We start from the raw sequence: 22,969 nt of genomic DNA, 5'->3' as shown, positions 1-22,969 counted from the left end.
GAATAAGAGCACAGTTGAGTTTCAACTCATAAATTTAGGAGGAAACAGGAAAAGAGAGAATCACCAGTAGACAAACACCACATTAATAAATGTTGCAAGCAAGATCACTGATGGATGCTAAAATTAGTGTAGTGGATAAAAGTTTGAGGAGAATAATATTTGCATAGGCCCAAAGTATCTTCTCTAATACATGTATCAACTACAAAGGAAAATACAATCATTTAGAAGTGGAGAGACCTGGAACTTGGAAGATCCTGACTTTATCAAATAAGCAGGAAATTACCACTAGGGACAAGGCATGTGAATATCATGAACCACTCCATAGAATGCACTGAAAAAGACACAATATCATCTTTATGGTGTTCTTGTCAAAAACGTGTAACTTCTCTCCAATCCTGAAAAAACACTGGACAAAACCAAAATGAAGATCTTTGATACAATATCTGACTAGTTCTCTTTAAAAATACATGAAAGACAACAAAAGACTGAGGAACTATTGTAGACTGGAAGGGAGCATAGCAAAAGAATAGCTATTGTGATGTAGGATCCTAGAACAGAAAGGAAGAGAAAAACATATTAATGGGAAAATAGTAAAATTTGAATAAGGCCTGAAGTTTAAAATAGTGAATCAATGTATATTTGCTATGATTGATAATCATACCATGGTAATATAAGAGGTTATTGGCATTAGGGGGAGTAGGGTGAGGGGTATAAGAAACTCAGTATAATTTTTATAACTTTTCTATAAGTATGTAAGTTTGAAATAAAAAAGTTTGAAACAACAAAACAAAACAAAAAATGAGCAGAAAATACATTTGTCCTTCCAGTTTGCTTACAGAATTGATAGAGTCAAATATGTAAACTAAACTAAAGTACACCCAAAAACAGTCCTGTGGGCACTGCTGATAATAAATGTATGTACCAGATAGAAGGCCATGGAAAAGGGTAGTCATCTTACCTGGGAAGAGAGCACAGGTAGCCCTCAGGATAGGCTTCATAGAGATGACGATGCTCAAAGATTTCTTATTTATCCACTATCTATTTTATAGAGCATCTACTATGGACCAGGCCCTCTTCTAGAAAATAGCTACATCATGGTAAACAAAAAAGAAAAGGTATCTGCATTCATGGAGCTTATAGCCTAGAAGAAGTCAGATAATAGATGAGCAAAAAAAAAAAAAAAAAAACAAAAAACAAACTCAAACAAAAATAATTAGATATTTTAGGTATTGTTAAGAAAAATAAATGAGCTGATGTGATAGAATATGCTCAGGGAGATAGGGGAATTGGAGAATACCTTTCTGAGAAGATGATAGTTAAGCTATTTGGGCTAGGGCCTGAATGGGAAAGAGCCAGCCGTGCGAAATGAACAAGGAGCAGGAATTCCATACCAAGGAAACAGGTTGGCTGAATGCTCAAATGCAAGAACAAATTGGTATGTTTGTGCTTAAGGAAACAAAAGTAGGCCAGCATGCTGGGCTGTAATGGACAAGGAGGCAATAGTAGATGATGAGCTGTAAATTAAGGTCACCTGGTGGCTCTAAGTCCAAACTGGCATACTTTTGAGTAAAAGGTGGTGCTATTAATAATTACACCAGGACAACAGAAGTGAAATGAGACTGTCTGGCCAAACCTGGACGTAAGATCATCCTTTAGCAAAGAAAGAAATCACATAGGACTTGGTGAGTCAGTCAAGGAGTATGAAGTTATTCCCAGCACATTAGGAAGCATGGGAAGTTATAACAAGGGTAGGAGGTGATTGTTCTGGCTGCCATGTGGAGAACCCACTATTGAGAGTAAAGAATGAATGTAGGGGGGATCATTAGGAGATGATTTCAGAAGTCTAGTTAGAAGACAGAGGATGGGGGCTTTGACTACAGGAGTAGACTTGGGAGAGGAGAGAACTGGATGACAGTAGAGTCAATGAGCCTTGTGTGTTCTCAGAAGATAGACTGAGAACATTTTAGACAAAGGGAGCGGCCTGAGCACAGTCACAGGGGCAGGGCACATTCCGGGAGCCAAGAGTGTATTCTATGGCCAAAGTGAAAGGAACAGCAGGGGTAGGCCATTGGCCTGGAGATAAGACCAGGGGCTCAGATCATATGCGATTTAGAATTCAAGGCTAAGTAGTAAGAACTATGGTGCCATTGAAAGTGATATGATTAGATTTGTTTTAGAAATATGAGTCTAGTCCAACTATAAGAGAAAAAGATAAAATGAAAACTACAGTGAAAACAGAGATAGCTTTTGCTAGTTAGAGAAATAAACAAAAAGCAAGACATTTTGAGGATGGTACAATAATGTGGGAGACACTTTTATTTTTACTGGAAATTGTCCACCCATTCATCAGACACACCCTTGATCATCTAGTGTTTTACAATATAATTAGTCGTTGACTCAAGGACTGCTGAACAGTGTCACTGAGTCATAAAGATGGCTCCAAGAGGAAAACTTTGGGCACAGATTAATGCTATGTACCCTCTACTTTCTATCTTCTGCTCCAGTGCTTTTCTTGGCCCACTCATTTCTAAGTTTTAGCAATATTTCTCAGGCTGGTGTGCCTCACATGCAATTCTGGCAAGCTAAACATTGTGACGGAGCCAGATAACTTGTTCCCTGTAGACTCATAAACTCATCAGCTGTGGGCTGGTAATATAATTTACAATTTACTTTGCCAGCCCTATAAAACAGCTTTTTTCTTGCAGAGAAATGAAGCCCTGACAAGAAGTGTTTATGACTTAATTTTAGCTGTGTTCTTCATTGTTGCTGCAGTAGTAGCCTGTGTATGATGCATCCTAGTCATCCGCCAGACAGTTACAACTTTGTTGTTGTTGTGTTTGGTAAGCTAAGGACAACATTAGACTTTGCTTAATACCTACCCCACCATCCTATTTCAATGTTGGCCACAGTATGTACCTCCATGTTTATGAATAAATGAATCGAGACACAGTTGTTGGATACCTCACAGCCGTGGCTCATACCTTGATGAAACTGTATGATACCATATCCTTCTAGATAAAGTTCCTGTAAAATGATACTGTTAGAAGGCTTGAGAATGGGAAAATCTGAGATATGCTGCTTCAAGTCAAATGATTATCCTCCTGCTGACTGGTTGTTCTTTATTCTTCTCCACAGTGTACTACAATAACTATTTACTATTCGTATTTCAGGCTAATAAGGTTACTTCTATTCAGCCATTACATAATGTGACTGTAGCTAAAATTAAAGCTGCACAAGGTAGGAAATTTGCTTTATTCATTGCTAGATCCTCATGGTCTGGAACAATGCCTGGACAATAGTATGTACTCAGAAACTACATGTTGAATAAATAAGCTCAACTATTGACATATTGAATCTACCCTAATGATTTGGGACCTAATACTACAAATGGTGTAGTCATCTTCCAAGAAGAGCATATTTTCCTGAGGTTGGCCAGGGGGTTGATGAAGTGGTGTATCAGCCCTGATGCATTATATAGCGTCCAACAGTCATTCCAATAACATGCTAAGATCTACAAAACTATAACTGCATACTTGTATTCAAATCCAGGGACAGTTTATTAACCTGGGTAACTCTAGATTCTACTGTACACAAATTTAGAGTTGTGAGATTTCTCTTTATTAATTCTCTTTTTTCTCTTAGCCACATCCACTAAAAAAGATATCTTTTATTTCATGTCCTGTATGAGTTGTATGTAACATCTGGCTCTGTCACCATTCCTTTGTATTCTCATTCCATAGCTAACTTTCCTTAAGAAGTGTTATAATAGCATATATTTCAGTGTTCACAAAAAGCACAAAAGCAATGTTCTGAACCAGGTGACTCAATAGATCTTTATATGTTTTATATATGCTTATGTATATGTACACATATGTATTTAATCATTTGTTTCACAACATTGTTGATTTTGTTTTACCTGATTTTGGAAGCAGGATCCCAAATAAGGACAATAAAAAGCAAACCTTTTCACATCTCTATAAGAAGGGAAATCAAGGCTTTAAAATATTACCTCAGTTTCCTCAGGTATGAAGTAAAAGGTATGAATGCAGATAAATTTCAACTTTGTTTCTAACTCTAAATTTCTATGCAATTCAGGGACAGTAATATGACAACTTCTGTGCTTTTTTTTTTTTTATAAAGTGACAAGAAACCAATTTTACTTTAATCAGTTTATCAGACTTCTTAAATTTTCTTTGTTGGCTTGACTTTTCTAGGAAATTCATCCTGTAACTTAGACAACATAATTTTGGTTCATGTTGTATTTGTGACCCAGTTTGTCCTTGTAAGTAGTATGTATAGAATTGAGGTTTGTTGAACTGGTGCATTGTGAAACAATTGCTAGGAAGAAAGTGTATTTTCTTCTGCCACCCTAAAGAATTTCTCTCTCTGATCTGGCCTCAGATAATATGAAAGCACCCACATTCTAGTGAGTAAAACTGTGTGTGGAAGAGTTCAGTTATCTAGCCCTTCAACATAGTCATTTGGAAATCAAAAGCGTTAACAGCTAGATTAGATAAGACAACAAAATCAAGCATTCGGTTGACAATCATTTTTCCAAAGTCAGCTCAGTGATGTTGTGTAATAATATTTTAGAATAAAGCAAAGGTAATAAGTATAAAAATCCATTCATTTACAGATCTATACCTGCAGTCAAACATCTTTCTTGATGGCTCAGAGCTAAAGCCTTTATTCAAATTTTACTAACTAGATATTGTCAACGATAATGAGAGAGTAAGTATATTCTCTGGAATACTGAGAAAAATATACGGCAGAGTGAGGCAGCAAGCTTTGAGAATATCTGCAGAACAGTGCTGTTCAAGATGAATAGCATAACTGGACCATGATATCAGGTTCAATCACTAAACATAGTCTGCCCATGACTGTTATGAGCCATTCTTACCCTCAACGAAATATAAAAGATTTAACTTTGGGTTCTTGAATGCAATCTCTACCATGAGTGTGAAAGTAGATCCATTGTATAGGGAGTTTGAGAACAGAAGAAAGCAGAATGTTGCCCTTATTTCTCTATTTAATAAAAGTAGACTTCATAATGATAAGGAAGACTAACAAAGAATTGTAATTAACCCTTTACAATTATTTTCCACTTTACAGTTTGAATTGCAGAGCCCTTTCAAACATATTTTCTTATGCAGTTTTTAAATATGTTTCAAGATTTACATAAGGGAAAAGTAAGGTCCCACGGTTGCTTGCCTGTAAGAAGTGGAGCTGGGACCCCCTAACACCAAGGCTCTTTCTACTGACCAGTGCTACCTGTAACATGGAATTATCCTCTCATGGAAGCAATGGGCCATCTCTAGACCTCAAGGAAATTCAAACACATATGTGCATGCATATATATACAGCATGTACTGAGCATGGGTTATTACCAGGCATGGCTTGGATATTTTCACATTCATACTTCAGAGTTTGCCTTTGTGCTGGATACATTTTCTTTGCAACTCTGGATCCATTTCCAATCTTTCTCCACCCTTCTTCATTCAGTTTTGCTCCTTGGAATGTGATTCTATATGGATTGCCCTGACAGCTCCCTTGCCTTCTGTATTTCAGTTGAGTTTGTCCTGTGAAAAATACTCATGGAAGATGAAAGGAAAGGATGAGCATGAGATCTGGGCATTTAATTTCCTGGATCTTGGAAAGGCTGCCAACTGGCTTGTCTCTTGACCTCAAGGTCTCCACTCACCCTATCTCTTTCCCTTCCTCTGCACTCTAGCAATTGGCCCTCTCCTAGACCCATTAGGGAAAGTAAAAGGGTCTGCTCTTAATAGACATGAATACTGCATTACCCCTAGAGGACCAACTATCTCTTACCTATACCTTTTAAATCTTACCTTTATTAAACTTTTATCAAATGACACAATTCAAATGGGCCATCTGTTTTTTAATGGCTTCCTGACTGATTCGGTATTATTATTACACTTGGGAAACTGAGTCCCAACAAGGTTTTACAATGAAATAACTTGCAGACCTGGAATTCCACCCAGATCTTCTAACTCTAAGCTTATATGCTTACAGTGACAGCACACCAAGCAATGATTCTGAATGGGAGGCTGACCCATATGTGTAATCACAGCTCTGCACAATAGAGCTTTCTTGAATTGACTCAGAGAGCAATTCTCAGAAACATACCACTGTCATTTATAATGGTTGTATTTTGAAATTTTATAACATGTTTGCACAATAAAGCAATGGCAAAAGTATCTGGAAGAAAATTGAATAAGATTACATCTAGTCTCTCACCACACCACTTTGTCTTCCCTGAATCACCAGTTAGTCTAAAAAGCAAGTCTGATCATGTCACTTTCTATCTAAAAATGCTTTCTCTTGACTAATATCTAAACTTCCTAACTGTGCTTTTTAGAGTCATCTATGTGTTCCCCCATCTCAAATTTTACCATTTCTTTCCATATGCTCTAGTTAAGGGGTTCTCAACTGGGGGTGACTTTTTCCCCCTAAAGGGCATTTGGAAATGTCTGGAAATGCTTTTGGTTGTCACGACCAAAGGGAGTGCCACAGATATCTAGTGGGTGGAGGCTAGGGATACTGCTAGATATCCCACAGTACACAAGATAGCCTTTGCAACCAAGAGTTATCTGGTTAAAATAGCAGTGTCGCTGTTGACAAACTAATCTACTCCAGCCACACCAAATTCCTCCTGAACCTTGAATTTTCTGCATGGTATTACATTGGTGCAAAAGTAATTGCGGTTTTTGCAATTAAAAGCAGTGGCAAAAACCACAATTACCTTTGCACCCACCGAATAACTATCATTCACCAGATTATGTGCTTAATAAATTATTTCATTTCATGCACTTGTGAAAGCTGTGCTTCTACATATGCTGTTTCCTCAGCCAGAATGCCTTCCCACTCTTCTCTTTGCTCTTTACTCTTATATTCTTGAAACATGGTTTACAGGTCTCCTTCCTAATAATTCTCGCCTATACCTCTGTATAGATGCCTGAGCTGAATTCTCACATTTTCTTTATTCTTCAAGTATAACAGTTTGCCTGTTTGAGTCTACAACACCCACTTGCTATATTCTCTATTAATGACAGAGAACATGCTATTTGTGCTTTCCCCCAATTTCAGCACAGTGTCTGTCACATATTAGATATTAGTCATTGAATGAGAGAACAAATATTATTGCAAGCAGTTGATAGAGTTCCGAAGAATTGTGTTATGTTTAATTTGTATAAATTAAGACATATTTTAAAATTCAGTGGTAAAAATTGCTATTTAAGAAAAGGCTCTATAAACTTTTTGGTAAATCGACATTCTATTAGAAGGTATACATTTATAAACCAGAGTTTCTCTATTCCATTTTTTTCTCTTTTAAATATTAAAGAGTACATGCCTGCTTTTCTTTAAGTGAGAAATATCAATCAAAATTGTTGTCATCCCTTCAGAGTGCTCTAGCTTTGGGGGAATGAGAAGCCAATATGACCATATGTAATGGCAGGACTCCATTGAGAATGTGAAGTTAGTTTTCAACCTTGTCCACAAGAGGGAGGACATCACCCCACATCCATTTTGTTGATTCCCTGGAACCGTTGGGTCTGTTTGGAGCTGGAGATTTATGTTGCTCCTGCTGTTGCAAAATCCAGATTTAGAACCTGGCAGGCATTCTTGCATAGATTTGCACGCAGTTTAAGATCAGCCCAGTTTGGGTGGAGGGAAAGCAATCTGGGTATTTTGGAAGCTTTGTCAGAATAAAACACACTTAAGCAGTGTGTGACACCAGTTGCTGCATGAATGAGCAGGAGAGTGTCTTGAAGGTACAGAAAGAGAAAAGGGTGAGGGATGTGATAATTTGGTGGTAATTTGCTTACAAGGTTGACCAGGAGAGTGTCTTCTTTTCATAAGAGTTGGCTTAAGGGCTGGTGGGAGTATAGTGCTAGGAATGAACGTCAGCTTGATATGCCAAGAGCAAAATGAGAGCAGCAAAGTCCACTTCGTGAAGTTATGGAGCTAACTGCTCATAATACTGTATCAGTGCCAGTGGGCCTCCTGCTTTCACTAGCAATATCACATGAATTGCATACTCTAGTACTTTTGTTTACTTCTTTCCTGTTACTACCTGCCAGTCTGGCTTTGTCTTTCAAGACTCTAGGAGATGTAAATGATATCACTTCCTTGCAGGTGTAGGCAAGAAGATCCTGGTTATCATTCTCTTCCTACAGTCCATTTTCCTTATAGTTTTCACTTTTCTTTTTGATTAGGACCTTATCACACCTAAAACAACATGTGCACTAGTAAGACAGAAGACGTTTGAGCTCTAAGTTTTAGTTATTTTCTATCTCTTTGGATGTTCAGATATACTAATTTGATTAAAGAAAGGGAAGTGGGAAAATGGTAGAAAGAAAGAACAGTTGCCTGCTAGGGGTTTTCTCTTTCAAGTTAAACAAAACAGAGCATGCCAATGAAATAATCATTGTCCCAGAGTAAGAAAAGGGGCACAACCTAATGTCGTAAGTCTAAAAAATTAGGAGCAAGACAGAGAATTCTGAAGCCAACCCAGGAGGAATGGTCAAGCATGATGAGCCTGCTAGCCCCACCTATGTTCCTAAGGTACAGTACTATCCACTTGGTAAAAATGCTGAGAATTATTACTAATATCCTTATATATGAAAAGAAACTTAGTACATATTCTTACCTGTTCCCAATGAAAACTGAAGAGTAGTGGAAATGGCTACAGGAGAAAAAATATATATGTTATAGAAACAGACGACAGGACTGAGAATCAAAAGAAAAGTCACCAGGAGCATATGGATTCCCCTCCATTGCCTTGGGAGGTTCTCTTTAACCAGGCAGGGTGACTTCTGGAATAGGACACTTAACAAAGCTTCAGGAATAAGACCACAGTCCAGATAGCTAAATGAAGCTTACACATAGCCTCGACGGAGCTCTTGATGTCTTCCCTCCATTTCCTGAACATATTCTGCCATCTCTGAAGCTACAGAAAAAAAAAGCATATAGAACTCAAAATATTACACAATTAAGCTGTAGCTAATTCTAGGTGGCAAGAAGTCAATAAAACTGTTATTGACAGTTGTATTCCTAATTGTCTGAACAATTAGGAAGTCTGGACAGAGATGCCTGAGTGTAAGCAAGGTAAAAGGGAATGACATGACAATACAGACGCAAAGCAACAGACATAAAGTTACAAATAAAAAAAGGAAAAAAAGCTACGAAAAGTCAAATAATTTGATCTAGAGAAAAAGCAAAAGAACAGAAAATTTCCCATGAGCTACATTCTATAGCTCAATTTGCGTTATTAATGACTTAAGAAAAATTGAATTAATGCCAGAAGAACTCAAAGAAAAAAAAAACAAATTATCTGAAAGGAAAAGGGAGATTGTAGACAAAAGGAAAAAAAAAAAAAAAAAAAAGGAAAGCCAAAACAATGTGATCACATAACTAATTTGAAATAATTAGTAACAACAGGGGGTGGAAAAGATACGGCTAAAAATTGAAATATTGCCAGAGGGAAAGTGCTGGAGATCATCGCAGTTAATGCTGATGAAAAAAACAGAGATTAAATTCATCACAGAGAAACTGAGATATAAAGAGGGCAGATGGTATAATTAGATCCCTGAAAGAGAAAACCTAAGTACTTCAACAAAGAAATTACTCAAAGGTATCAAACTGGAAAGTTTTCTTGATATAAGGAACTGACTGTGAAGTTTGAAAGAGCATGTTGTAAGAAAACTACATAGTATGTTCAACGCTGAGATGTGTATTGATCAAGTCATTGGACTTCCAGGATCAAAATAATATCCTTAAGGCATATAGGCAAAATTTACAGCACTTATCACCTATGAGGTAGATTGCTGGCATTACACAATCTCATTACACAAAGCAATGTCTATAAAATCGAGCATAAAATAAAATGGGACAAGAATTATCTGCAATCATAATGTAACTCAAATGTAAACAGCACAAGCAGACATTCACAAATATGAACAAACTTTGGTAATATAACACTAAAGAGTTCTTTTTAAAAAAGTTGTTACCATATAATAATATAACACAGATGAGCTCTTTTTAAAAATGTTGTCACCATACAATAACTTAACGGTACATTTTAAAATAATTTAAAGAGTGTAATTGGATCGTTTGTAACTCAAAGGATAAATGCTTGAGGGGATGGATACCCCATTCTCCATGATGTGCTTATTTCACATTGCATGCCTGTATCAAAATCTCATGTAAGCCATAAATATATACACCTATATTATTTGCATAATCATTAATTATGTACTCACAAAAATAAAAAACAACCTGGGTAAACTAACTTATTTTTAAATTGATAAATCTATACCCCCCCAAAAAATAAAAGACATTACAATAAAATTCAAGCATTTGAAAGATGAAATAAAGTTACTCAGAAATGGAAACACTTGGTGAGAACAGTGACAGCATTTAAATATACAAGAAATATATGGTACACATTATAAATATAGAACAAAGTATACATGTGTCAGAGGTCCCCCAAACCACCCTCAATCTGCACCGTTCTCTAGAAGGACTCACAGGACCCAGAAATGAGAATGTTTTTGAGTATGGTTTATTACAGCAAAAGTTAGAGAGTAAAATCAGCAATGGAAAAAGGCACATGGGGGCAAAGTCTGGAGGAAACCAGGCACAGGTTTCCAAGAGTCCTCTCCCGGTTAAATCACAAAGGATGTGCCTAATTTCTCCAGCAATGATGTGTGGCAACACACATGAAGTGTTGTCAACCAGGGAAGCAACCCTGGAGTCCAGGGTTTTCACTGGAGGTTCGTCACATAGGCATACGATGCTTACATGACTGACTTAGTTACTGAGGCTCCAGACCCCAGAGGGAAAGCAAGCGTTCATCATAAATTATATTCTTAGCATAAACTATCTAGACCAACTGGTACAGTCTGACTCAAGGCCCTAGGCTTGCAAAAACACTCTTATCACTGAGAAATTCCATGAGCTCAATACACAGGAGCTGGTGAAGGGCCAGTCATGCAAATAGGCCTTTCTTGGGAATGCACAGTTTGAACAACCCAGATCTTTTGAGTTAACCCTTTCTTACACAATATTTGATAAAAATAGCAAAAAATCATAGATGAAGGAGAAAATGTCAAAGAATAGTGTTCTCATTTTTCATAGGAAGAAGGCAGTTTTACTGAGTAAATTTGCAAGAGGGAGTTCAAATAATAACACCAAGCTGGGCATGGTGGCTCACACCTGTAATCCCAACACTTTGGAAGGCCGAGGTGGGAAGATCACCTGAGAGGTCAGGAGCTCGAGACCAGCCTGACCAACATGGGAAACCCCATCTCTACTAAAAATAAAAAAATTAGCCGGGTGTGGTGGCATGTGCCTGTAGTTCCAGCTACTCAGGAGGCTGAGGCTTGAGAATTGCTTGAACCTGGGAGGCGAAGGTTGCAGTGAGTCAAGATTGCGCCACTATACTCCCACCTGGGTGACAGAGACAGAGCGAGACTCTGTTTCAAAAAACAAAAAACAGAAACAAATAACACCAATCTTTTTATGTGTTTAATAATGTCTTTTGTAAATTTTAGTCAGTTATCTTGGAAGGTAGTACCTCATAAAAAATAGTTGAAATTTGGAGTTTTTTCTTTTGCCAACTTTGTGTAATATTAAAGTTTACTTTAATTAAAGTAGTACATATAGATTTTTCTCTAAAGAGTTTGTCTATTTCTTCTATTTGTGTGTGTGTATATATATGTGTATATACATACACATATATATACATATATATATGTATATACATACACATATATATACATATATATATATGCTTAGAAAAGTACCTAGAAATATGCCTCTCTGCTGTTAATGATGGTGGCATGATTTGAAAAGCTTAATTTTTTTCTTTATGTATGTCTACATCTCTTCTATTTTAAAATGATGAATATGCACTATTTAAAAAAGTTAAATCTCTGGCTGGATGCAGTGGCTCACATCTGTAATCCCAGCACTTTGGGAGGCCAAGGCAGGAGAATCACTTGAGTCCAGGTGTTAGAGACCAGCCTTGGCAACATGGCAAAACCCTGTCTTTACAAAAACAAACAAACAAACAAACAAAAGTAGCCAGGTGTGGTGGTGCTCCTGTAGTCCTAGCTACTTGGGAGGCTGAGGTGAGAGAATTAATTGAGCCCAGGAATTCAAGGTTAAGTGAGCTATGATTGTGCCCCTGCACTCCAGCCTGTGTAACAGAGCAAGACCCTGTCTCAAAAAAAGAAAAAAGTTCTTAATTTGATACTTGATTTTTCTTTGAAAAGGGAGGAGGATAATGAAAGACTGAGGAAATCATAACGCTCTGAGACAAGTTTAACACAGACTGGGAAGGGTGGTTTTTATTTTTAAGAGAATTTAAGCATCATATAGATAAAAGAAACATACATAAAAAAGTAAATACTATGATTTTCTTTCTCCCTGGATTGGTTTTTTAACACAATAATTTCACAGAAAACTTTTTCCATTCTAAGTATTATCATATTGCTCAATTTTCCAGTGCCAATCCCTGCCTTTATTTGGAGGAGCCTCTGAATGCCAGTGGGGAGGTAGATTTTTCCCTTACTGGTCAGAAGGAAATTTAGAGAGAAGTTATTGATTATTGAAATTGAAAAGCAATCAGACAATAAGTAAACAATCAGACAGTAAAAACAAAAATTGGTACTAAAATGTGTTTTAAAATGACACAATGATTAAATAAAATTAATTACTCATATCCTCTAGAAATAGAAATGGGCTTACTGTGACAAATACAGATATATACCATTTAGGACTAAGAAAAATTTTATGAAGAAAGGTATGTGAAATATTTTTAATAGCCAAAAATAGAGGAACGCTGGAATGGGTGGGAAAGGAGCGAGCTTGGCAGACCTTCTCTGTGAAACAACCGTTTATCTGGTGAAAATTATTAAAACATACACACACAAAAGAAGCTAAGACACACATTTAAAAAATTGTCATAAGGACACACGGCAAATGGAAAAACATTTATTCAAGACATCTATTAAATATCAGTTAGAAAAATGAGAGGTGTGACATTTAAACCATAACCTGCTCCCATCCCCTATCTCACCCCTGCTCCTTGTTTTGGAAGCCTAAAGGACAAGAGCTTCCTTACCTGCCAGTTACCAGTCTAGGGCTACAGTTTAACCCCAGATGGGGCAGGCTACTGGTGCCTCTCATTTTCCCCAGATCCATGTTGCAGAACTGGTATTCTGGGTAAGCATAGCCAAGAACATCGGGCTCACTTCTTTTATCCAGCCCCTGTTTATAGGGTATAAGCTCTATCCCAATGGTGGCAGACCAATAATAATGCATGTCCAATTGTTTCTTCCTCAGCTTGCTCATAGGGCAGAGGTTCCATGCTGGGAAGGGCAAGCTGAAAAGGCCAGAGTCCACCATCTTTCCCAACTGCCCATTTATACAATGGTAGTGTCACTCGGGTGGAAGTGGGCCACTATTTGTGCAACCAACTGGGATGTAATGGCACAGAAATTCTGCCCAGGGATAGATGCAGACTATAACAATAAGAGTTTACACTCTGCCCGGAGTCACTGACTATCTGGAACAGAAGTTAGAGAAGTTCATGGCTAAGGGTTTTCTTAAACAATGGAGATCATGATGGCAAGCAGCTGATAGGGAGCAGGCAGCTCTATGATACCAGTAGCAGTGAGGAAACTGGTAAAGCAGCCAGAAGTCGAGTAGAGAGAATCAGGGAATGAGAAAGCCCTGAAGAGCCCTCTGGGGATCACACTTATCCCTGAGGGTCTGGAAAGTTGTACATATTTGCAGGGCTACACGACTCCAATGTAATTAGAGTAAGACACAGGGCAGATTTGAAAGCATTCTCAAGCCATATACAGATGCATCATCCAGGAGGAAGAGTCTTATTGGTTCAGAAGGCTTAAATATGATCTCTCAACCAACACTGGCTGAACAATAAGCTACTCTTACCCAGGTGCTATTCCTAGGAAAACAAGCTTAAAAACAAAATCATTCATTCTTGGTGGTCTGGAAGACTATTTATTCTGAAGGCTGAAACTTCTCAAGAATGATGGGAGGATAATTTCTAAGCTAATAGTCCTTGGCCGAACATGAGGCAAGATCATAAACTTCCTCAAAGCAGTCTCCAAGTCACACATATCCAACAGACAAAGGGTAAAAATCTAACTGACCAAGGGGGCTTAAGTACAGTATTTGATCAATAAGTTACTTATATTGATACAGGGGCAGCACTCACAGGAAGGCAAGCCAAAAGATAAAAACAGGAGAACCTTTCTGAGGGGGGAGACGAGAGCCGTCTGCTGAGAATATACAAGTCTCAGAATTATGTCTATCAAATCACTAAATAAATGAACATATGAACAAACAATTAGAAATAAACCTAGAGGAACAGGGTTAGTGTCCAGACTTGTTACAATGTATTATCTAAAATGTCCAGCTTTCGATAAAAAGGAGAATGCAAATAAACAGGAAGTGTGACCCATACACAGAAATAAATGCAGGCAATAGAAACTGCCTTTGAGCGGGCTTATATATTGGACTTAGTAGACAAAGAATACATGTAACTATTATAAATATATTCAAATAACTAAAGGAAATTATGCTTAAAAATTAAAGGAAAATGAGAACAATGATTCATCAAGTAGATAATAAAATAATAAAAATTTTAATACATATTGTATACGTCTATTCATCTGTCTTCCAATAGAAATTTTAGAGTTGAAAAGTACAAAAACCTAAATGAAAAATTCACTAGAAGAGCTCAATGGTAGATTAGAGTTGGCAGAAGATAAAATAATTGTATTAGTCTGTTCTCATACTACTGATAAAGACATACCCGAGACTGGGTGATTGGTAAGAAAAAAGAGGTTTAATGGACTCACAATCATGTTGGAAGGTAAAAGTCACCTCTTACATGGTGGCAGACAAGAGAGAAAATGAGAGCCAGGCAAAAGGGGTTTCCCCTTATAAAACCATCAGATTTTGTGAGACTTATTCACTATGATGAGTAGAGCATGGGGGAAATTGCCCCCATGATTCAATTATCTCCCACCAGGTCCCTCCCACAAGATGTGGGAATTATGAGAGCTACAATTCAGGATGAGATTTGGGTAGAAACACAGCTAACCCATATCATTCCATCCCTGGCCCCTCCCAAATCTTATGTCCTCACATTTCAAAACCCATCATGCCTTCCCAACAGTTCCCCAAAGTCTTAACTCATTTCGGCATTAACTCAGAAGTCCAAAGAGCAGAGTCTCATCTGAGACAAGGCAAGTCTCTTCTGCCTATGAGCCTGTAAAATCAAAAGCAAGTTAGTTACTTCCTAAATACATTCAGGGTACAGGCATTGGGTAAATATAGCCATTCCAAAGGGGAGAAATTGGCCAAAACAAAGGGGCTACAGGCTCCATTCAAGTCCCAAACCCAGTAAGTCGGTCGTTAAACCTTAAAGTTCCAAAATGATCTCCTTTGACTCCATATCTCACATCTGGGTAATGCTGATGCAAGAGGTGGGTTCCCATGGCCTTGGGCAGCTCCACCCCTGTGGCTTTGCAGAGTACAACTCCCCTCCTGGCAGCTTTCATGGGCTGGTTTTGAGTGTGTAGGGCTTTTCTGGGTGCACAGTGCAAGCTGTCAGTGGATTTACCATTCTGGGGTCTGGAGGACAGTGGCCTTCTTCTCATGGCTCCACTAGGCAGTGCCCCAGTGGGGACTCTGTGTGGGGGCTCACACCCCACATTTCCCTTTGGCACTGCCCTAGCAGAGGCTCTCCATGAGGGCTCTACCCCTGGAGCCCATCTCTGCCTAGACATCCAGGCATTTCCATACATCCTCTGAAATCTAGGTGGAAGCTCCCAACCTCAGTTCTTGACTTCTGTGTACCCGCAGGCTCACTACCACATGGAAGCTGCCAAGTCTTGGGGCTTGAACCATCTGAAGCCACGGCCTGAGCTCTACCTTGTCCCCTTTTAGCCATAGCTAGAGTGGTTGGGACACAGGGCACCAAGTCCCTAGGCAGCACACAGCGAGGGGCAGGGGTGTGTGGCTCAGCCCATGAAACCATTGTTTCCTCCTAGGCCTCTGGGGTGCCTGCGGTTGGAGAGGCTGCCATAAAGGTCTCTGACATGCCCTGGAAATATTTTCCTCATTGTCTTGGCAATTAACATTTGGCCCCTTATTACTTATGTAAATTTATGCAACTGGCTTGAATTTCTCCTCAGAAAGTGGGTTTTTCTTTTCTATCACATTGTCAGGCTGCAATTTTTTTGAACCTTTATGTTCTATTTTGCTTTTAAAACTGAATGCTTTTAATGACACCCAAGTTACCTCTTGAATCCTTTGCAGTTCCAAAGTTGCTTCCACATTTTCAGGTATCTTTACAGCAGTGCCTCACTCCCAGTAGTAATTTACTGTATTAGTCCATTTTCATGCTGCTGATAAAGATGTTCCTGAGACTGGATAATTTATAAAGAAAAATATGTTTCATGGATTCACAGTTCCATGTGGCTGGGGACACCTCACAATCATGGCAGAAGTCAAAAGGCCTGTCTTATATCATGGTAGACAAGAGAGAAAATGAGAGCTAAGCAAAAGGGGTTTTTCCTTATAAAACCATCAGATCTTATGAGACTTATTCACTACCATGAGAACAGTATGGGGGAAACTGCCTGCATGATTCAATTATTTCCCACTGGGTCCCTCCCCCAATATGTGAGAATTATTGGAACTACAATTCAAGATGAGGTTTGGGCGGGGACACAGCCAAATCGTATCAATAATCAAACTTGAAAATAGAACAATGGAGATTATGCAATCTGAATAGAAGAAATAAAAATTTTGCATATTTATAATATATAACTTTAATGAATGGCTTGTTTGTATATGCATGCACATACAAACACAAGAACTTCTATCATGAAGCGTTATGGATGTGCTTTGGTGCTTGGAAATATGGGTGTGATCCAGGCATAGCTCTATGACAATTTGGCAGGACTGTTAAGTATACAGCTGGGAGAATCAGACTGCCTGCATGCAACTCCCAGCTCTGCCATTTATTAGCCACGTTACTTGATATCTAGAAAATGTGATAAAAATGTCTTCATGGTGTTCTTGAAGATTAAATGACTTCTTAATGCATATAAAGTCTTAGAAAGCACCAGGCAAATAGTAAATGCTCAATTTTAGGTATCATTATTGATCTTCTTTTGATTTAGGTAAAAGATTTGTTTCATTTTGCTTCACATCTGGATCATGTGTTAAATTTCGATTGTTTCCAATCTAAGAAGAGATCTTCATAATATGTCTTATTGTAATGGTGTTTGCAACTGTCACACTTTTATCTGTAATCCCTTTACAGTTTGCAAATTGTAATGTGCAGCTATTAGCATGTCATGAGTTTTACCTGGGAGATGGCTGATTTTCAGGAACATCATAAGTGCATTTATATTACTTTTCATTTTTTGTGTGGTATCTAAACAGGGTAGGGGTATGATAACAACACAGACTATTTTGGGACCCTTCATTGTGGTCTGCCTGACTCTTGTTTCTCCCTGTTTCAATTCTTTCTAGATATGAGGGTAGGGGTGTTTTTGTCTTTTGTTCACTGTTATGTCTAACACCTAGAATAGTGCCTGGCAATCAGTAAGCACAGAAGAATATATCATAGTATCTCATAATCTAAAACCATTTACTTTCCAGTAGATATCCAAGTCCTTTGATTTTATTCTGGTCTCAAACTACCTTACATGATAACCGTTTTTAAAAATATATGTCTGATGCTGTTTTAGCCTGTTTTCACACTGCTCTAAAGAAATACGTGAGGCCGGGCGCAGTGGTTCATGCCTGTAATCCCGGCACTTTGGGAGGCCAAGCAGGGCGGATCAAGAGGTCATGAGATTGAGGCCATCCTGGCTAACACGGTGAAACCCCGTCTCTACTAAAAATTCAAAAAAAATAGCCAGGCATGGTGGCAGGCACCTGTAGTCCCAGCTACTTGGGAGGCTGAAGAAAGAGAATGGCACGAACCCGGGAAGCGGAGCTTGCAGTGAGCCGAGATCGTGCCACCGCACTCCAGCCTGGATGACAGAGCGAGACTCCGTCTCAAAAGAAGAAAAAGAAATAAATACATGAGACTGGTAATTTATAAAGGAAAGAAGTTTAATTGACTCCCAGTTCTGCATGGCTTGGGAGGCCTCAGGAAACTTACAATCGTGATGGAAAGGGAAGCTGGCATCTTTTTCACAGGGCGGCAGGAGAGAAAAGAGCATGTGAAGGGAGGAACTGTCAAACACTTACAAAACCATCAGATACTGTGAGAACTCATGAGAACAGCATGGGGGAAACCACCCCCACAATCCAATCATCTCCCACTAGGCCCCTCCTTCGACACATGGGGATTGTGAAAATTACAATTTGAGATGAGATTTGGGTGGGGACACAGAACCAAACCACATCAGATGTTTCTGTTAAATTGAATAGTTTGTTCTAATCTGAGCATCCTCCTTCTTTCTTTCCTTTATGTCTATAGAGATACTACCTGATCTACCTGTTCAATATGATGCCATTGCTTCTTTCATTACAATCCCTACCCATCTACCAAGACCAGCACAGACTCTATCCCATCTACCTTAATTGCTTTCATCCTTCAGCTTCCCTCCTCTGAATGTTACTTGCTTTGTATTTATTTCCTGTGTCATTTAACCACTTGTATGTTCCAGTACAGTTACTTGTGCATTCTGTATCTCCCTTTAGAACAGGGACCTTGTCTGTTTCACCTTTGTATTCTCCATAGTGCATGTAGGTAGCAAATATTTGACAACAGCAAATATTTAGTAAAGACCTACTCAGTGACAGATACTGAACCCAATGACTGGTTTGCTTCCTAGGAATGTGAGTGATATTCTCTTCCTGTGTTTTCTAAAATTATTTGCCTAGTGAATGTTTAAACAAATTCACATGTTGCACATCATAGTGTTTCAAAACAGTCCCTGGACTTGGTATCAGATATACTGAGTCAAATCCAGGGAGGCTGTGTGACTTTGGGATAATAACATACCCCTTTAAGAGTCTTGGTTTTCCCAAACACCGCATGTTCTCACTCATAGGTGGGAATTGAACACTGAGAACACATGGACACAGGAAGGGGAACATCACACACCGGGGCCTGTTGTGGGGTGGGGGGAGGGGGGAGGAATAGCATTAGGAGATATACCTAATGTTAAATGACAAGTTAATGGGTGCAGCACACCAACATGGCACATGTATACATATGTAACTAACCTGCAAGTTGTGCACATGTACCCTAAAACTTAAAGTATAATAATAATAATAAAAAGTCTTAGTTTTCTTGTCTGAAAGTAGGAATAATAGAATCACACTATAGTGTTAATTGAGGTAAAAAATGGTCAGTAACCTTAGACTGAGGAAGGTATCAAATAAAAGTGAGTTTTCAGCCAGGTGCAGTGGGCTCACATCTGTAATCTCAGCACTTTGGGAGGCCAAGGTGGGTGGATTGTTTGAGGTCAGGAGTTCAAGACCAACCTGGCCAACATGGCAAAACCCCATCTCTACAAAATATCTAAAAATCAGCCGGGCATGGTGGCATGCGCCTGTAGTCCCAGCTACTCGATAGGCTGAGGCAGGAGAATTGCTTGAACCAGGGAGGCAGAGGCTGCAGTGAGCCAAGATCACGCTGCTGCACTCCAGCCTATGCAACAGAGTGAGACTGTCTCAAAAAAATAAAAAATGAAAATAAGTCAGTTTTCCTCTTTCCCTACTTGAATAAAAGTAAAATGAGTTTTTCAAGGGTGTCATTAGCTTTATGTTATTGTTCTAACTCTGCCTCTATCAGATATTTTTTGTATGGGCCAAACTCTTACAATGGCTGGACACTGGGGATGTTATGATGCCAGACCATGGTGCTACTTTTTCCTTCCTTTAAAAGCTCTCTGGTAAATATTGATTTGTCTTCTCTGGTGGTTATAAACTGCTTCTCTTCTCCTATTCTTCATGAAATACAGGGATTCTAAGTTTTGTTTTATGTACTTGTGTTTTATCTATTGCATACAGAATTGCAAACAATACTATTTGTGGGGGCGTTTTGACTTTTTCAAAATATCTTCATATCCATTATTTAATTTGGTACCCTTCACAAGTCTATGAGCCTGGTAGGGCAGGTACCAGTGTCATCATAATCCCCTTACAAATGAAGAAATAGAGCCTCGGAGTTTAAGTGGTCTGCCCAGGGTAACACAGATAAAAAAGGGGCAACAACAAGGGTTCATCAAACACAAGTCACTAGGCTACAAATCTGGCACCCTCTCTGCTCTGCTTAGCCTGAAAGCAAAGGGGTATTTGGCAACTGTAACATCCGTCATCCTAACGATCTTCTCCATTCTTCTTTGGCAGAGGCATCCATCCTGAGCTATGATGGTAGCATGTACATGAAGATCATCATGCCCATGGTCATGCATACTGAGGCAGAGGATGTGTCCTTCCGCTTCATGTCCCAGCGAGCTTATGGGCTGCTGGTGGCTACGACCTCCAGGGACTCTGCTGACACCCTGCGTCTGGAGCTGGATGGGGGGCGTGTCAAGCTCATGGTTAACTTAGGTATCGTATGAAGTACCCTCTGCCACTCCGTTTGGGCTTGTCTTCCCTTTCTTTTCTGATTTTCATTGGTTTGATTGAATTCTTTGTTTGTTTCTTGAAAGTTAGCTGCTCACCTCTTGTTTAATAGACCCAGGATAAAACCCAACAGCAACAATCACCTTCTCCTTGTTTCTGCATGAGGTTTTGATGTCAATTTCTGGTTTCTGACAGTGGTGATTTCTTTACTAGATTATTTGTTTTCTAAGTTTCCTTTCTTGGTTTTTTGGAATCGTTTAGCTTTGTGTAAAACACGCTACTTTGGTCCATCTTTTGATCAATCATATTCCCATAAGTCCAGCTCCTCAGTCACCACTCAAAACAGTCAAAGCTGAGGGCAGGGACAGGGCAGGAAGTGGAGGCAAAATGTTGACGGTGGGGTTGTAGGAAATTAAACTATGTGGGTAGGGTGAGAAGTACATTGTTTCTAGCTACACAGTTACTATTCAAATGGAGAATTCTGGTGGCCTTGATGACACTGATATCTCCTTTGACTTTCTTCTAGAGGGAGGACAAGTAGATTGTTGTTCCCTTGGAAAATAATTCCCTAAGTTGAGAGCCTGTGACACGTGGAAGGAAAATGTGTCTCCTGATACGTATACCCATTTTTCTTCTTGACATTCTTAACCATCACTCAGCATCTCCTTGTGCAAAGATTGTTACCTCGTACTATCACTCACTAATAACCCTCTTCTTCTCATATAATACATATCTATTTTACCGCAGAGTTGAAAAATTATGACTTCAAATTTGTGGCTTTATTAGAATAGGATTTTCTCTTTCATTGTAATTACCTATAACAGAATCTTTGGAAATTTTCCTTTTTATGGCCTCATATTCTCTTCTGCTATTGACCTTTACTGAATTCTGATTGATATTCTATAGAGATTGGGGTCCTCTTGGTTTCTGGCAAGGAAAAAACAAACCCTCCATTTCTGCTGTTTCTAATCAGCAGAAAGTCAATACCCAGCATTGATAAGATTAGTGAGATAGCTGGGTCCAAACTTTCTAAGCTAGTGAATTTATTTGGGTACATAGAATATGTTTGGATATAGTGATATCTTATAAAGATTTCAGTGAAATGGTTTGTCAGAGCCATGGAGAAAAAATGATGAACAAATGTACCAGATGCAAGATCATATGTAGGCCCAGATGTCCTGGTGGGAAGGTGGGGTTTTTGAATCCATACCAATCTTATCTGCTGTCAGGTCAACTGGACACACTTGGAAAATGCCTACACCATAAACCTAAAATCTCTGGGACACAAAGGACTGTTTTGAGCAGTGACTTCTTTAGTTATGTCTTTTGTTTTTCTTCTAGTTTGCACTGTTTACAGTACTGTGCCCTTTTTCTTGTGCAACTTCATTTGATTTCTGTTGTCAGTGTGTCTCTTGGTTTTTCTTTTGTTTGTGTATGTGTGTGTTTGGTCATTTTAGGTTATATTTTTTTCTTTTGCTGGATCTTTTTGTGTGCCGTGTGTTCCTGAGTTTCCAATCCTCCCCGCCATCAACCATGGTAAATCAAAAGATGGTATTCAACCCTTCAAAGGCCCAAAGCCTGCGGCCCGCATAGCAAACAGCCTTGAGAACAGAGCGTACTGAGCAGCCTACAGAGACTGGCATACCCCGACCCTACTACCTTCCATCCCTGCACCATCCTCCCCAACTTAAATCAATATAAGAGTGTGTTACCTAAAACCAACAGCCAGCAGCTGATTATCTCCTTCTCAGAAAAAAAACAACAGAAAAAATAAAAAACCAGAACCAAATACAAACCCATAACTAGCTCACTGAAAAAGATGATGAAGACAATTTTTATCTCTGGATCTACTTCAAAGTCAGAGAGAGACAAACATATGAGAATGATTCAGCCCCATGGGATCCTGAGGGAGTGTACACAGTGTCATTAAACAGACTTTTTTTTTTTCCCCATTAGATGTTGTTTAGTAAAGATTAGAGTGTCAACTTTGACAGGTCTCACATCTTAGAAGGAAAAACTGGGGTCAGTGGGGGTAGAAATAAAAGTGTATAAGAAATAAGGAAATAAGTGTACAGATTCTCATCGTCACACACACACACACATACACCTTTAGTTGGTCATACATCCCACATGCATTTCTAGAAGCATAATTTTTGTGTTTTAAACTCTAGTCAAAGTCTGAGAGATGTGCTTTTCCAACAGACTTTGCTTCCCACCCCCCCCCTTGGCTTCTTTTGTTGCAATTTCAATCTAGCTCCTGCTGAGTTGAACCATCTCAGGCAAAAGAGAGGTAGCCTCTCTGTAG

At 38.9% G+C, this 22,969-nt stretch overlaps 1 protein-coding gene across 31 annotated transcripts in view; it reads left to right on the top strand.

Annotated features, from left to right (window-relative positions):
• Positions 1-22,969, top strand: part of NRXN3 (neurexin 3) — a 1,690,724-nt gene that overhangs the window by 621,769 nt on the left and 1,045,986 nt on the right. For all 31 annotated transcript variants that reach the window (XM_058429925.1, XM_058429924.1, XM_058429914.1 and 28 more), the window contains one exon: positions 20,446-20,649. In XM_058429925.1, coding sequence (XP_058285908.1) covers positions 20,446-20,649 — 204 coding nt within the window. The remainder of the gene's footprint in view (positions 1-20,445; positions 20,650-22,969) is intronic.

This window comes from Hylobates moloch, unplaced genomic scaffold (genome assembly GCF_009828535.3).
Source record: "Hylobates moloch isolate HMO894 unplaced genomic scaffold, HMol_V3 SCAFFOLD_16, whole genome shotgun sequence".
Taxonomy (NCBI): Eukaryota; Metazoa; Chordata; class Mammalia; order Primates; family Hylobatidae; genus Hylobates; species Hylobates moloch.
The sequence above is the reverse complement of the archived record's forward strand: the minus strand, read 5'-3'. Positions and strand labels throughout refer to the sequence as shown.